Consider the following 17,889-nt stretch of genomic DNA (forward strand, 5'->3'; position numbering starts at 1 on the left):
GCAATGTGAAATCGGAGATCAATAGGCTTATATTCAGTCCATGGAAGATCTCCGGCAATTTCCAGCGGTCCACAACGATACTGGAAATTCTATGCCACCGCCAACCTAGCCATTGGCGTTGAATTTCCAGTCTCTTTTTGGCCAGACGGGACAAAGCCAGCTATGCTAATATTCACCAGCTAGCTGGCTAATTCTCAACCGCCAAAGATGTACCAACCTTTTAGGCGGTTGTCTTTAGCTGCCAAATTTAGCCAGTGAGCCATTGAATATTGCCAGTGACCAGATATGTCATGCACTGGCCAATCCGGATATCGGGATATTCAGCATGAGATAGCTGGCTTTCTCCCACTTAATACTGGCAGATAGCCAGTCATGTGCTACCTTGCAACAGAACTCCTTCAACAATATTAGTTTCTTTCTTCTTGTTTTGTACCATCTCTAGAGAGAGGAAGAGATAATGGTTACTGCAGAAGGGCAGACTAGATGGGCCATTCTTTATCTGCCATCATGCTACACTGTTTCTATAACCATAAAGTTCTATGACCTCACAATGCAGGTGTAAAGAGCCTTAGCCTATAGGAAGAGGAGATGCAAATGTTAAGAGCCTTAGCCAATAGGGAGAGGAGGAGATAGTTGATGCTGTAGATGGGCCATTTGGCCTTTATCTGCCATCATGTTTCTATAACCATAAAGCTCTATGTCCTCACAATGCAGATGTAAAAAACCTTAGCCAATAGGAAAAGGAGATGCAAATGTTAAGAGCCTTAGCCAATAGGGAGAGGAGGAGATAGTTGATGCTGTAGATGGGCCATTTGGCCTTTATCTGCCATCATGTTTCTATGTTTCTACAACCATAAAGCTCTATGACCTCACAATGCAGGTGTAAAGAGCCTTAGCCTATAGGAAGAGGAGATGCAAATGTTAAGAGCCTTAGCCAATAGGGAGAGGAGGAGATAGTTGATGCTGTGGATGGGCCATTTGGCCTTTATCTGCCATCATGTTTCTATAACCATAAAGCTCTATGTCCTCACAATGCAGATGTAAAAAACCTTAGCCAATAGGAAAAGGAGATGCAAATGTTAAGAGCCTTAGCCAATAGGGAGAGGAGGAGATAGTTGATGCTGTAGATGGGCCATTTGGCCTTTATCTGCCATCATGTTTCTATGTTTCTACAACCATAAAGCTCTGTGATCTCACAATGCAGGTGTAAAGAGCCTTAGCCTATAGGAAGAGGAGATGCAAATGTTAAGAGCCTTAGCCAATAGGGAGAGGAGGAGATAGTTGATGCTGTGGATGGGCCATTTGGCCTTTATCTGCCATCATGTTTCTATAACCATAAAGCTCTATGTCCTCACAATGCAGATGTAAAAAACCTTAGCCAATAGGAAAAGGAGATGCAAATGTTAAGAGCCTTAGCCAATAGGGAGAGGAGGAGATAGTTGATGCTGTAGATGGGCCATTTGGCCTTTATCTGCCATCATGTTTCTATAACCATAAAGCTCTATGTCCTCACAATGCAGGTGTAAAGAGCCTTAGCCTATAGGAAGAGGAGATGCAAATGTTAAGAGCCTTAGCCAATAGGGAGAGGAGGAGATAGTTGATGCTGTGGATGGGCCATTTGGCCTTTATCTGCCATCATGTTTCTCTGTATCTTCTGTAGCATCCTTACACTATACTAAATTGTATCTTCTTCAATTGTACTGTAAATCACCTTGAATCTATTTAGGCATAGTGCGACTCATAAATCCTAGATTATATTAGATTAGACAGCTGGGAGCCATTCCCACTTATCTAAATAGCACTAAATATAGGGCCCCCAAGTGTTTATTTCAGTAGGAATCAGCACAGTAGAGCCTCGGATTATTTGTATTCAAATTTAAATCACTACTTGGCCAAATGGGACTAATGTATTTGAAGCACTCCTCGAGGCCAAATTGAATCGAATATTTAGTTTAGCCCTAGATCTTAGGTTTTCTCCCCCCCACCCCACCCCCATCAACAGGAAAGCCAGTGGAAGATTCCTGCAGAGCACAAAGTCATTTAGGGGGAATATTGAATGTTACTCCATAAACAGTAGCACGGCTGCTCTTCTGTGTCCTCAGCCTTTACTTTTAAAATCTGGAAGCCAATTTTCTTCCTCTCTAAGATATTTGTAAGTTCTCATATACTTTGTACCTAAGGACCTTCAAGCCAGCTTTACCTAGCAGAGGCCATGGGTGAAAAAAAATACTTCCAGGATCTACAGATGTACGCTTCCTACCATGACTTATACAGAGGGACTTAAAAAAAATGAATTCCCACACATATCTTGCCAAGCTGGCACTGGTCCTAGCACTTAGCCCTCCTTTCCTCTGGAGTGGATCAGAAGAAAATTTCCAGAAATACCCAAGACTGAGAATGAAGACAAGGCGTGTTAGTTTTATAATCTGTATTGCTCCAGTTCAATGACAAGTGTCAAAGTGAAAGAGGAACCACTGACCTGCAGGGAGGGAGCGCCCATCAAAGAAGGTAATAGGTTTGGTAAGTTGCCGGGACACTCCAGGGACTGGCGGGTACAGGCGGAGACATTCCTTAATGCACATCGTGGTATAAGTCATCTTGGCAAGGTCATCCCTAAAAGTAACCAGTCACAGGGAAAATGAACATTTGCTACCATCTAGACCAGTGGTTCCCAACCCTGTCCTGGAGGACCACCAGTCCAGTCGGGTTTTCAGGATAGCCCTAATGAATATGCATGAGAGCGATCTGCATATAATGGAGGTGCCAGGCATGCAAATCTGCTCCACACATATTCATTAGGGGTATCCTGAAAACCCGATTGGCCTTCCACTGCTCTAGACCAGTGGTTCCCAACCCTGTCCTGGAGGACCACCAGGACAGTTGGGTTTTGGGGATAGCCCTAATGAATATGCATGATAGATTTGCATATAATGGAGGTGCCAGGCATGCAAATCTGCTCCACATATATTCATTAGGGGTATCCTGAAAACCCGACTGGCCTGGTGGTCCTCCAGGACAGGGTTGGGAACCACTGATCTAGAACAGTGTTCTTCAACCTTTTAACACCTATGGACCAGCAGAAATAAAATAATTATTTTGCGGACCGGCATCGGTCCGTGGACCGGCGGTTGAAGAACACTGGGCTAAGTCGTGGGCCAGACCCCACCCATCTCTATCCAATCTCCACCCCAGACCCCGCCCCCATAATAGTAATAATTGTAACACTATTTTTTCTATTCATTTTTCACAGATACACAATATAATCTTATTAACAACACAACGTCAGAGAGAAGACTTCCAGTTCAGGCGCAGGACATGCGTAGGAGCCACTGCCCGTGGTTTTGTGCACAGAATCAGTGAGGAAGAGGGAGCTGGTTCGAAGATAACACCGCGTCGATCGCACTGTGGACCGGCGGTTGAAGAACACTGTTTTGGGCCTGATGCATGTGCTGGCCCTGTGGACCAGCAAGAAATTTCTATGGACTGGCACTGGTCCATGGACCGGTGGTTGAAGAACACTGATCTAGAACACATATCCGATCCCCAGGGAGGGAATGCCTATAGAATTCTGGTGGTGGTGGTGGAGGGTGGGTTTCACCATTGTCACCTATTTATTTTTACTTTTAGGGCTCCCTTTTAGAAAGCTGCATTATTGATCAGTAGCGTGCTGAATTTGAACAAGCCCATTCTATTCCAATGGGCTTCTTTGCATTCAGTGAACCACCAATTGGTACTGAAGTTGCAAAAGGATCCCTTAATAAATTTATAGCAAGAGAAATGATACAGAAAACAACTTGGATAAAAGCTCAAAAAAGTATATCTCAACATAAAGTTAATGCCATGTAGGCTTGCATAGTACACTTCTTCCTCCGAATCCGCAGTTTCAGTATCCGCGGATTCGGTCATTCGTGATTTTTTTTTGGGGGGGGAAGGGGAAAAGAAACGCTGCATCCTGGACCTCCCTGGACGTCTAGCGGGCTTTCGGGGCAGGAGCGATCTTCCTACGCTCCTGCCCCATGCAGATCACTCATACAAAATGGCTGCTGTGAGTTCCCGTAGTCTCTCGAGACTACGATGGGAACTCCCCGCAGCCATTTTGTAGGAGGGATCTGCACGGGCAGGAGCGTAGGAAGATCGCTCCTGCCCCGAAAGCCCGTAAGACCACCAGGTAAGGTCCGGGATGCCAGGGGAAGGGTCAAAGCCGGCCCAAATATTATTCGTGAATTTTCAATATTCTGCCCCTAACTCCCGTGAATATTGAGGGAAAAGTGTAATATAATTTGTCCAGATTGGACTGAGGTCCGGCCGCAGTTTCTACACGCTGCCAGCGGCTAACCAGGAAGCTTTCCCTCTAACGCATTGACCCCATTTTACAACTCCGTGCAAGAGGTGTTTAGCGCCAGCCGGAGCGCTGAATGCTCTGCACGGCTCCAATGGTCATAGAGTTCTTGGATGATTTTACATATTTATGTTTAGTTTCTTTACATATATATTATGGGGCTCATAATCAAAAGAGAAAAACATCCCAAAACCGGCCTAAGTCGGCACTTGGACGAACATTTCCCAAATACGTCCAAGTGCTGATAATAAAAACGGGTTTTGGACATATTTCTAAACGACCTAGGCCTACATAGTGCGCTGAACGACCAAAGCTAAACGGGGCGTTTCGGGAGGAGTGTCTAGGGCAGGAGTTGGGCGGGATGTGGGCCGGCTTAGACTTAGTCGTACAGCATGTATAACCGAAAGTTATACAGCCCACGATCGACGGAACTTGGATGTTGTGACTTAGACCATGTAAAACATGGTCTAAGTCACAAAAACCCACCTAAAGTCACCAGACAAGCACTGCAAACACATCATACAGACCCCACACACTACCCCAGTTATCCCCAACCCCCCCACCCCCATAAAAATATTAATCCCACCTTTAAAATTCAGCTTCCAGACCATCATCACCTGGCCGCCTGGCATAGGAAAGCCTAGTCGTCCAGCACAGAGGCAGCTTAAGTTGTCTTGAGGGTGGGTTAGGGACCCATAGAGAGGAGGAACCATGCCCATAAGCCCCTGTCATCACTGCATCCCCTATACACCCCCAAAACCCTTTTGTACTGGCATATAAGTGGCTCCTGCAGCCATAAGGGCTATTAGGGTGGTAGATGAGTGGGTTTTGAAGATTCCGGAGGTGGTTTGGGGGGCTCACCGTGACCTATAAGGGAGCTGTAGTGAGGAGAAGACATGGCACCCTTTTTGTGAAGTTCACAGCAGTGCCCTGTAAGGTACTTCACTATTTAGGTGGCATGTCTGGGTGTTCAGTCCATCACTTTGCAGACCCCTCCCACTTCCAACAGGGCTTGTTCTAGGCGTTTTGGACTTGGACGAAAAGTTGGACGGAAATGTGGTATAAAGATGGACGATTTAGTGGCTTGGACGATCAGATCGGCAGGACATGTAGTTAGACGATTTTCGAAACAAAAAAAATTTTGGACATATTTTTTGAAAATGTGTCCTAGGCTGTTTTTTACTTTGGACAACTTGCGACTTTCGATTATGCCCCTCCACATGTTTTGCTGATTAAAAATTTGTCCTAAATATTAATGTTTTTAACTGTTCTAATATCGTTTTATTTTTATTTCTATGTATAATTATAATTAATTCTGTGTGTCGATGCAGGCCTGTGTGGCCGAAGAATGTGCCTGTCGAGCCAATTGAAATGAATAAGAGATTTGAGAAATACATACAGCTCACCAGTCTTGATTGGATATCGCCACTGTTTGTTTGGTTGGAGCTGTTAATAGCCATGTGCTTTGTGCCGTGGTATATTTCCAATTCTTGAGCAAGCTTCAGCGAAACACTGATCCGTGTCGAGTTGGTAGACCGTATTTCATGTGTGAATTGGTTTTTCACAACACAAGGACTGTTTGAATACAATTTCAGTGCAATATAAAGTGGGCATATTAAGAAAGAGAACCTCGGCTCGAACGAATTGAAAAAAGCATTTCAACCTGAGTGGATCAAAAAAATTCGATCTTTCTATTGCAACCTTAAGGAACATGCAAGGTCATGCATATAGGGGAAAAAAACCCGATGTTCACTTACAAAATGGGGGGATCAGCGCTAGGGGTGAGCGACCTTGAAAGAGACCTGGGAGTGATGGTAGACACAACATTGAAGGCGTCGGCGCAGTGTGCCACGGCCTCAAGGAAAGCAAACAGAATGTTGGGTATCATTAAGAAGGGTATCACGACCAGGACAAAGGAAGTCATCCTGCCACTGTATCGTGCTATGGTGCGCCCGCACCTGGAGTACTGTGTTCAGTTCTGGTCGCCGTACCTCAAGAAGGACATGGCGGTACTTGAGAGGGTCCAGAGAAGAGCAACTAAGCTAATAAAGGGCATGGAGGACCTCTCATATACTGACAGACTGAAAAAGCTGGGGCTGTTCTCCCTGGAAAAGCGGAGACTTAGAGGAGACATGATAGAAACCTTCAAGATCATGAAGGGCATAGAAAGAGTAGACAGGGACAGATTTTTCAAATTAAGGGGATCAACAAGTACAAGGGGGCACTCAGAGAAATTGAAAGGGGAGAGGTTTAGAACAAACGCCAGGAAGTTCTTTTTCACTCAGAGGGTGGTGGATACATGGAACACGCTACCACAGGATGTGATAAACAGGAGCACGCTACAGGGGTTCAAAGAAGCTTTGGATAGGTACTTGGAAGACAAAGGGATTGAGGGGTACAGATAAAAGTAGAGGTAGATTATAGGGGTGGGATTAGAAGTAAATTAATCAGGGATCACTGTTCAGGCACTAGGCCTGATGGGCCGCCGCGGGAGCGGACCGCTGAGCAAGATGGACCTCTGGTCTGACTCAGCGGGGGCAACTTCTTATGTTCTTATGTTCTTAACATGTGATTGTGGGAAAGGTTGTGTGTATGGTTAAAATTTTGTAATACAACATTCAACTTTAAGGGCTCGCGGTCTTAACGCATACACCGGATTAGCGCGCACTAGCCGAAAATCTACCGCCTGCTCAAAAGGAGGCAGTAGCGGCTAGCGTGTACATTTCAGCGTGCGCTATTCCGCGCGTTAAAGCCCTAACGTGCCTTCGTAAAATGTATGTGCTAGCACATGCTATGAAGGCAATTCTAATAAAGTTATTGTAAGGTGATTATTGATATTTAGCATTTTATTATGTGAGGGGGGTTAGCAAGACAAGAGGGGACCCTTTCAAAACTGTGCCAGGCCTACGTACACTTAGGGCTCCTTTTACTAAGGTGCGTTAGGGCTTTAACGCGCGGAATAGCGCGCGCTGAATTGCCCCGCGCGCTAGACCTTGACGCCAGCATTGAGCTGGCGTTAGTTCTAGAAGCGTGGCGCGGGTTTAGCGTGCGCTAAAAACGCTAGCGCACTTTAGTAAAAGGAGCCCTTCGTGCTATCTGAAAAATCTCCTTCTCAGTTGCGTTATGCGGGGTGCCGTGAATAGTGTTCAAAGTTCTTGCCCATTACCTGAAGCCTCTGAAAAAAAGAAAAGGGGGAGGGGAAGGTGACTAACACTGGTTTCCAAGTTTATTAAATATTTTGATTTATCACCTATTCAAAATTCAAGGCGATGTACAAGTAAATAAAAGTTTTTGGTAATGTACATACAATAATTAAATTAAAAAAATAATAAACTAATGTATACAGATTACAATACATTTTAGAGGGAATTTCTACAAACTATAATGAAACAAAAGGAAAATTATTTAATGGTTACAATCGCTATTAAAAACATTAAATTCAGGGGAAAAACATTAGGAAGGGGAAACGAAGACATTTGGCCTAATAATTAAATTAAGAATATGAAGGATTTAATCGTTAAAAGCATCTATAAATAGAAAACTTTTTAGTTCAGACTTAAATTTTGACAGGTTTTTTTCTTGTCTTAGGTATAGTGGGAGGTTGTTCCAGGTTTGAGGGGCTGTTATTGAAAAGATTGTGCTACGTCTTGTGTTAATAACTTTTAGTGATGGAATTGCTAATAGGTGTTGGTCTTGAGATCTAAGAGATCTAGAGGTGGTATAAGGTATCAAAAGTCTATATATAAAGGCTGGAGTTTTGTATTCTATAGCTTTAAAAGTGAGTAAACATGGTCTTTGCATTGTAAACTAAACTAAACCTTAGGTTTGTGTACCGCGCCATCTCCGCAAGCGCAGAGCTCGGCACAGTTTACGGAGTTAAGAGGAAAGGAACTAGAATGAAAGGATATATAGGAGAGGGACTAAGAAGATAGAGAGGGACAGGATACTAGAGAACGGGAGGTGATTAGATTTTTGAAAAGAGCCAAGTTTTCAAGGGTTTGCGGAAGGATTGGAAGGAGCTTGAGTTTCTGAGTGGGGAGGAGAGGTTGTTCCAGAGTTCCGTGGTTCTAAAGGGGAGGGATGTTCCTAGTTTTCCTGCGTGGGATATACCTTTTGCAGAGGGGAATGATAGTTTCAGTTTTTGGGAGGGTCTTGGTGGAGTGTGGGTTTGAGGGATTCCAAAAGAGTGGGATAACGGGAGGAAGGACGCCACAGAGTTATGTGAAAGATGAGAAATAATTGAGTTGATGTTTGAAGATATTAGGTATAAGACAGTAAATGCGGGCAATGAATTTGCATGCGATCTATTTGCATGCACTGCTTCCATTCTAAGCATATAGATCTCATGCATATTCATTGAGTAAATCCTAAAAAACCCAACCTGGCGAGGGCTGAGGTGGGACACCCCTGCCTTAGGGGCCAGATTCTGTTAACGACACCTACATTTGTAGGTAACTAGTCGTGTCAATCAAGCATTAGGCGTAGCACTACCAGAATTGCGCCTACATTGTAAGCATCTCTAATGTAGGCCAGGGTTTACCTCGCCTACACTGAGGCGCCTAACAACGCCTGGCAGCCCCTGATCTGCCCCTAACTATGCCTACATGATGTTAAGCGCCTACCACCTAATTAACCTTAATCTCATTAATGATCCATTCATTCTAATTTTGAAATTGACTTTTATTGATGTAGGAACCTACAATTTAGTTGTTTTTTTAAGGCTGCCATTAATACAAGGAATTGCTATGTTGGTCGCCTTTGTGCTGAGGTCTTTGTTGTATATTCTACCCTCGTTGGTTGAAAATTCCTCCACTAATAATGAGAAGCTGTGTTTTGTGATTTTTGTATTTTAATCTCTCACCATTCTACTGTGTCGCGGTCTCCCAGAGTCTCTTGGACTTCCTGCCTGCATTTTTCCTGGTGCTCCGGGTACTTGGCCATGCAGTACAAGATCCACGAAATGCCGCTGGCTGTGGTATCGTGACCTTCAAACATGAAGGTGTCCACCTCAGCACGGAGGTCCTCATCTGAGAGTCCTTCTCCATTCTCATCCTGAATAGTTATGAAGAGTGCATTATAAGCAGAGCAGCTGAAAAATACATGGTTGCTAATAAGATTTGATATTCTGCAAAAATGTATTTAAAAATTAAGTCTGCACATCTGCCATTATATGCACACATCTGTAAAACATACATAATAAAACAGATACCAACATAAATACCAACTAACTAACTCTGTTAGTACTGTTCAATCTCTAACATTTTTTTAATCATTGTAAACCGCATAGAACTTCACGGTCCTGCGGTATATGAACTGCTATTATTATTATTATACATACATAAAAGCAAGATGCAAATAAAATTCATTCAGGTATCTACCTTGGCACAAAGAAGGATATCCAGAAAATCCAAGTGTCTCTTTTTCTGGAATTTTCCAAGCTCTTTTTCATCCTTAAGAGACTCTTTCCGCTGCTTTATAACTTTCTCTTTGTTATAAAAGATACAATATTTGATCATGACATATCAATTACAAGTACACAAAATGAGAGCAAGAGACACTCGCACAAACTGGTAATACAAAATAAATATCCGAGTGTCAAACTTAATGTAGGGAGCTTATAACGTAGCCAAGCTTGACATACTTAAGAATAAAGGACCTCAAAAAGAGGATAAAGCTCTTTGAAGCACAAAGGCTTAAGAAAAGAGAGCCTAACGGGCTATCACTGGTCCTGCTGCGGTAAAATAAACCAGCGGAGAGAAAACCCACAGAGGGGGGGGGGAAAAAATCTCTCCAACTAGAAAACCGGGCTTACACAAAAGGCTTAAAAAACGTTAAGGAGCCCCTACATTAAAGCATGAAAATGTCTGAAAAACATCAGGGGTAGGCAAAATTCCCAAAAAGGTGTCTTAATATTCAACTACCAAAAAATACCGAAACATTCAGACTTAGGGCTCCTTTTACTAAGGTACGTTAGCGTTTTTAGCGCACGCAGGATATTACCGCATGCTACACCGCGCGCTAGGCGGCAAGAACTAACGCGGCAATTCTCCGCTGGTTTATTTTACCGCAGCAGGACCAGTGATAGCCCGTTAGGCTCTCTTTTCATAAGCCTTTGTGCTTCAGAGAGCTTGGCTACATTAGAAGCTCCCTACATTAAGCTTGACATTCAGTATCGAAATCATCTCATAATATTTGGTGACATGATTATGGTAACACGTGTTGCTATAGGCAGTGGAGCAGCTGTAAAAAAATGATCCCCAAAACATACATTTCAATGAAAAGCAATCACCTCAACCTTTCCAACAGCCAGCGTGTCTTATCTTAAGATTCAGATTGTGACGAAACTGCCATCAGTAACTGAAAATCCAAGTTTCCAAGTTTATTAAATAATTTGATTAATCGCCTACTCTACATTCAAGGCGATGTACAAGATAATACTAATAATTATAAACATAGGTAAAATATTATATAAATGGACAATATTACAAAAGACAAACACAATTTAAAAAAAAAAAAAAAAAAAATTAAGTTGTTACTTATTATATCGAAACAATAGGAAAATTCATTAATGGTTACATTCTATATTAAATTCAAAATACAAAGGTAAAAACATAGGGGGGGGGGAAAAGACAATAAAAAAGATAGATAAAAATAATAAAAGATCATTATTCACTAAAAGCATCGTTAAAAAGGAAACTTTTGAGCTTAATCTTAAATTTTTCGATGTTCTTTTCTTCTCTTATATATATTGGGAGATCATTCCAGGACTGAGGGGCTGTCACCGAAAAAATAGTGAGACGTCTTGTATTAATGATTTTTAACGAGGGAATGGTCAATAGATGTTGATCCTGTGATCTCAATGTTCTAGAATTTTGCAACTTATCATTAGTGCAAATGAGCCTGGCTTTTCACAAACACTCATGCAAGCCACTGTGGCAACTTTTTAATCTGGTTGTTCTGTTTCTATAGTTTCTGACTAGGAGAGCACTAAATTAGACACCGGGATACCTGTATGTTGATGAGCCAGTCTGCAGGCCTGTCGGAAGCGGAATCCGTGGGGGCTGAGATAGTAAATGAGGTCACTGTGATAAGGGAAGCAACGGACTCTGAAGCTTACCAAGTAGGACAGGTCATATACAGTTCGGATGTACGAGTCGTCACTGCAAACGAGAAGCAATGTCAACGTTCTCATTAGAGACCACAAAAGAAGCTGTCTTCATTCCAGCTCAATGCAAGAGTTGCCCTAATGGGTCAGACTAAAGGTCCATCTAGCTCAGTATCCCCTTTCTAACAGTGGCCTATCCAGGTCCCAAGTACTTGGTAGAGTCCCAAAAAGTAGCAAGATTCAATGCTACTTATCTCTAGAGACAAGCAGTGGCTTTCCACAGTCTACCTTCAAGCACAGTTACTTACCGTAACAGGTGTTATCCAGGGACAGCAGGCAGCTATTCTCACGTATGGGTGACGTCAACGATGGAGCCCCGGTACGGACAACTTTAAAAGTGCATCGCCACTTTAAGTCTTTAGAAAGTTCGCGATAGCCCGCACTGCGCTTGCGCGAGTGCCTTCCCGCCCGACGTAGGGCGCAAGGTCCCTCAGTTAAGATAAGCCAGCTAAGAAGCCAACCCAGGGAGGTGGGTGGGTTGTGAGAATATCTGTCTGCTGCCCCTGGATAACTCCTGTTACGGTACGGAACTGTGCTTTATCCCAGGACAAGCAGGCGGCATATTCTCACGTACGGGTGACCTCCAAGCTAACAAGAATGGGATGGTTGGAGTGTTGGCCTTAGGCAGATGGAAGACAAGCAGCGGCCGAGAGCAGTCATCATAAAAATGCACAATTATGTTTAAACAATACAAAATGCGCAAGGAACCGCTCTGCTTTGAGAGAGAACCTGTTCGGCGCGTGTAAAGCTCAGAGCAGATCGGGGAGAACCTGGGCGCTTTTTCAAGAGCGCAGCTGAGTAGTCCTGAAATAGCCAAACAGGTTCTCCCCGATCTGCTCTGAACTTTACATGCGCTGGCTTTTCAGCTGCTGTACCTTTTATGTGTTAAAAGTTTTCACGGATCTGGCTGGCGATCCTTTGAAAGCGGTGCGGGATTTTCTGAACACCCTGCATAAAGAGCCTGCTCGATCTCTGGACACCAGCTGGAATGATTATTTTTTTCTTCCAAATGCTAGCGAGTGCCTTTGTTTTACATGGCTTTTCATGCTGTTCCTCGCGTATCCTTAATTTCTCTGGTTGTCTTCAGCGCAGACTTTTGCTTTTTACATTCTGGAGAGAGACCTGTTGTGTTTTGAGTGGACTGGTTAATCTTGAGTGCTGTGGATGTTTTGGCTTGCTGTATGTCTGGCTACAATTGATTTTGGGAGAGCGTATGTGGTGTGGCTGAGCTTGCAGACTGCTTTCGCCAGTTCGATAGAGATGCCATATCTGTGAACTATTGCTGTGTTTCATACCACACTGATAGGCCTAGGGCAGGGCAATTCCGGTCCTCGAGAGCCAGTGCCAGGTCAAGTTTTCAGGATATCCACAATGAATATGCACAAGATGGATTTGCATGCACTGCCTCCTTGAGATGCAAATCTATCTCATGCATATTTATTGTGGATATCCTGAAAACCTGACCTGGCTCCGGCTCTCGAGGACCAGAATTGCCTACCCCTGGCCTAATGTATATTTAAGCCAGATCAACAGTGGGATGGTTATATGGCTATTGAGCTTCTGTTTTGGGCCCACAACAGAAGTAGTGTTACTATCTGCTTTTCTATTTTCTCCTTCCTTGCTAGACACTGCTTTGGGACCTGGCGGTATTGGTGACTTTTCTTTCTTTCTGCAGAACGAGTGGTGTCACTTTCTGTTTAGTAGTCCATTAGGATGGCTGTTGAGCAGTGTGGGTGTTTGGAGGTGCTGTCTGATTGTGGGAATGTGATATGGGTTGATTATGTGGGAATTAAAAAAAGGTACCGGGGGGGGGGAGACCCTGCCTGAGTGCCTGCCATGTGCCCTGTTCTGGCCTGCCACTAGACCTGACCTGTCCCAGCCTACCACTAGACCTGCCCTGTCCTGGCCTACCCACTAGACCACCAGAGGGGGGGACAGGGTACACCAGGGATCTCAATGTCCCTCCTCGAGGGTCGCAATCCAGTCGGGTTTTCAGGATTTCCCCAATAAATATGCATGAGATCTATATGCATGCACTGCTTTCAATGCATATTCATTGGGGAAATCCTGAAAACCCAACTGGATTGCGGCCCTCAAGGAGGGACTTTGAGACCCCTGGGTACACCATTTGGTTCAGAATTTTTTTTTCTTGGTTTTTCCTCCTCTACAGGTAGGTGCGTCTAATGGTCAGGTGTGTCTAATAGAGCGAAAAATATGGTAATATTCGAGCATGAAAACAATTAGACACAGACCTGTTTTGTTGGCAGTCACTGGTGTAACTGAAGGCACATTTCATGATGCTGTCTAGGGTCATCAGGCTGACGTGCTGGAAAAGTTCCACTGGCTTGTCCTCTGTGATGAGCTTTTCCAACTTATCCTAGAGCAAGGACAGAAAGGTAAGACCCACTTAGTCGGTGTTCTGGAAAAGTTAAGAGAGGCTGCAGGAAAGCAAAGATGCAAATGGAATAAAAAATAGCTGAAACGGTAAAACGGGGAGACAAAGACATTTTTTAGATATATTAGTGACAGGAAGAAGTGTAAAAGTGGCATTGTGAAACTCAAAGGTGAAGAAGAAAATATGTAGAAGTTGATGAAGAAAAGGCCAAATTACTTAACAAATACTTATGTTCCTTGTTCATGGCTGAAGCGCTGGAAGCGGGACTGCAGAAGACAAACATCAATAGGGATGGAGGAGTGGTAGACCTTGATCGATTTTCAGAGGGTTGTGTTCGTGAGGAGCTAGCTAAAATAAAGGTAGACAAAATGATGGGGCCAGATGATGTACATCCGAGGGAGCTGAAGGAACTTAGGGAAGCTCTGGTAGCTCTGCTGACTGACTTTTTCAATGAGTCTTTAGAGTCGGGAGTGATACTGGAGGACTGGAGAAGGGTGGATGTGGTCCCTCTCCACAAAAGTGGAAGTAAGGAAGAAGTAGGGGATTACAGGCCGGTAAGTCTGACTTCTGTGGTAAGCAAACACAGAATGGTGAAGTTTCTGGAATTCTGTGGATTACAGGACCGGAGGCAACATGGATTCAGTAGAGGTAGGTCTCGTCAGACAAATCTGATCAATTTCTTTGACCGGGTGACCAGAGAATTGGATAGAGGATGTGCGCTAGATGTGGTGTATTTTGACAGTGTTCCACATAGATGTCTAATAAATAAACTGAGTGCCCTCTAGATGGGTCCCAAAGTGACAGGCTGGGCCAAGAACTGGTCGAGTGGAAGGCAACAGAGAGTACTGATCAATGAAGATTGCGCTGAAGAAAGGGATGTTAACAGTAATGTGCCTCATGGTACTGTTCTTGGGCCTGTTCTTTTTAACATTTTTATAAACGATATTGCTGAAGGGCTGTCGGGTAAGATTTGCCTCTTTGCGGATGATACCAAAATCAGCAAAAGAGTAGACACGCCAGATGGTGTGAATAACATGAAGAAAGACCTGGCGAAGCTTGAAGAATGGTCTGAAATTTGGCAGCTAAAATTTAATGCGAAGACATGCATTTGGGCTGCAAAAACCAGAGGGAACGGTACAGTTTAGGGGGTGAAGAACTTATGTGCATGATAGAAGAGCGGGACTTGGGTGTGATTGTTTGTGATGATCTTAAGTTGGCCAAACAGGTTGAAAAGGTGACAGCGAAAGCTAGAAGGATGCTTGGCTGCATAGGGAGAGATATGGCCAGTGGGAAAATTGAGGTATTGATGCCCCTGTATAAGACTTTGGTGAGACCTCAGTTAGAATATTGTATACAAGTCTGGAGGCCGTACCTTCAAAAAGATATAAACATCATGGATTTGGTCCAGAGGAAAGCTACTAAAATGGTGTGTGGTCTTCGTCATAAGGCGTATGGGGACAGACTTAAAGATCTCAATCTGTATACTTTGGAGGAAAGGCGGGAGAAGAGAGATATGATAGAGATATTTAAATACCTACGTGATGTAAATGCGCATAAGTCGAGTCTCTTTCATTTGAAAGGAAACGCTGCAATGAGAGGGCATAGGATGAAGTTAAGAGGTGATGGGCTCCGGAGTAATTAGAGTTTAGCAGCATCTATTCTGTGAAGGGAGTTTGATTCAGAGCTGCTGGGACTGTGCCAGAAGGTTCAACAGCCTTTTACAGGGCATCTTGTGAGAGAGGTTTTGGTATTAAGCCACACCAAGTTAAAGAGTTTAGGCTGAGGCAGAATACTAAGGACTCCTTTTACTAAGCTGCGTTAGGGCTTTAACACATAGAATAGATAAGGACAGGTTGTTCACCCTCTCCAAGGTAGAGAGAACGAGAGGTCACTCTCTAAAGTTAAAAGGGGATAGATTCCGTACAAACGTAAGGAAGTTCTTCTTCACCCAGAGAGTGGTGGAAAACTGGAACGCTCTTCCAGAGTCTGTTATAGGGGGAAACACCCTCCAGGGATTCAAGACAAAGTAGATAAAGACAGATTGTTCACCCTCTCCAAGGTAGGGAGAACGAGAGGGCACTCTCTAAAGTTAAAAGGGGATAGATTCCGTACAAACGTAAGGAAGTTCTTCTTCACCCAGAGAGTGGTGGAAAACTGGAACACTCTTCCGGAGGCTGTTATAGGGGGAAACACCCTCCAGGGATTCAAGGCAAGGTTAGACAAGTTCCTGCTGAACAAGAATGGGCGCTGGTAGGGTTACTCTCAGTTAGGGTGCTGGTCTTAGACCAGAGGGCCACTGCGTGAGCGGACTGCTTGGCCCGATGGACCACTGGTCTGACCCAGCAGCGGCAATTCTTATGTTTTTATATAATAGTGCGCTGCATTGATACACACGCTAGACCTTAACGCCAGCATTGAGCTGGCGTTAGTTTTTCCGCGTAGCGCGTGGTAATTTCCTGTGTGCGCTAAAAACGCTAGCGCACCTTAGTAAAAGGAGCCCTAAGAGATCCTATTTCTAGAAATTCAATTTATTCTAACATAATAGAAAAGAGAGCAAGCATTACGCGGAGGTGAGGAGCAGGCAGCTCCTGTTTTAATGTTACTCACCAGCATGACTTTGGTGGAGTCTGATATCAGTTTCACATAAGGCTTCAGGACATCGTAGTGAAAAGCTGGAGTCAGTAGCCTGCGGTGCTGGAACCACTTCTGGCCGGAGAGAACCAATAGTCCTTTCCCTGCCAGGAACATGAGCAACAAACATCTGGCCACATCACTCTATGTTAACACGAGACGGTGAATGTGTTTACAACTTAGGGCTCCTTTTATCGAGGTGCGGTAGGCGGTTAACGCGCGGAATACTGCGCGTTCAACCGCCTGCCGCGCTGGTCGCTAACGTCTCCATTCACGAGGCATTAGTTTTTAGGCTTGCCGCGGGGGTTAGCACGTGATGAAATGTCCGACTGGCTAACTCCCATAGCGCGCCTTGATAAAAGGAGCCCTTAGTCACCTGCAATTAGTTCAAAACGAAATAGCTTTCCCCCCCCCCCACCCCCATTGCTTTTAGAGCCATGGATTACTGTAATGGTACGATGGTTGCAGCTCTGTTACTGAGGGCTTCATTACGAGGCATCAATTTTTAGGGAAAGTTAGGGAGTCTGCTGCTTACAAAAGATAGTTCATTGCAAGAAAACCCCAACCTACTGCTCATTTTTCAGTTTTTTTGGGACTACCAAAGTTCTTTGCATGTTGCTTGAGGAAGAGATCTCAGTAGTTCCAAAAGCACGCTTTACAATATATAAATATACTATTTTAGAAAGGAATTACAATGCTTGATATGATAGAAAAAAATAAGAAAACTGAAAACAGGATAGGGAATAAACAGGAAATGGAGAAAAAGCAAGCGAGTGAGTGAAGGCCATTTTCGCTCTCTGGAAAGCCACTTTCATGGGTTAGTCAGTATCATGGCTTTTTTCAACCGATTCTCTGAAGAAGTAACAACAAAACGGTTCAGTCAGAGTCAGTTATTGTGGCCACTAAGATAAGTGGTTTTTCTATGAACTTTCTATGAAATCAGTTTTATGTGTCTAAATTGTTATATTGCATAGAATTGCCATTTTGCACAGACACTTTAGCCGTTAATTTCAGTATTTTTTCATTTTTTGACAATCATATTAACTAATTTATAAAAACTACTACTAAATTTTTTTCATAGTATTATATTAATTGTCACACTTAACAAATGATTGTATTTTTATCAAAAGGAAGGAGGCGGACCAATGATTGAAACCATTATATTGCATTGGTCAAATAGCCATAGGCTGTTATGAGACACTGCAGTAGGGTCTGAGGTTTGCCTTCTTTCATTAACTATCTATCAGTACAATTGAATTAATAAATTAATCTTTTTTATTCCACTTTTCTTCTATATTTGATATTTTGGTCGTAGAATTTTTGCTTTTGTGTTTTGAAAAAGCAAGTGAGCCACAGACC

The 17,889-nt window shown here is 43.6% G+C and overlaps 1 protein-coding gene across 4 annotated transcripts in view; it reads right to left on the bottom strand.

Annotated features, from left to right (window-relative positions):
* The window catches only part of LOC117346558 (cytochrome P450 4B1-like), a 59,460-nt gene that overhangs the window by 5,465 nt on the left and 36,106 nt on the right, over window positions 1–17,889 (bottom strand). For all 4 annotated transcript variants that reach the window (XM_033916327.1, XM_033916326.1, XM_033916329.1 and 1 more), the window contains exons 4-9: window positions 16,507–16,634; window positions 13,757–13,881; window positions 11,348–11,499; window positions 9,718–9,824; window positions 9,201–9,391; window positions 2,480–2,613 (exon numbers count right to left, since the gene is read on the bottom strand). In XM_033916327.1, coding sequence (XP_033772218.1) covers window positions 2,480–2,613; window positions 9,201–9,391; window positions 9,718–9,824; window positions 11,348–11,499; window positions 13,757–13,881; window positions 16,507–16,634 — 837 coding nt within the window. The remainder of the gene's footprint in view (window positions 1–2,479; window positions 2,614–9,200; window positions 9,392–9,717; window positions 9,825–11,347; window positions 11,500–13,756; window positions 13,882–16,506; window positions 16,635–17,889) is intronic.

Source organism: Geotrypetes seraphini, chromosome 12 (genome assembly GCF_902459505.1).
Source record: "Geotrypetes seraphini chromosome 12, aGeoSer1.1, whole genome shotgun sequence".
NCBI lineage: Eukaryota > Metazoa > Chordata > Amphibia > Gymnophiona > Dermophiidae > Geotrypetes > Geotrypetes seraphini.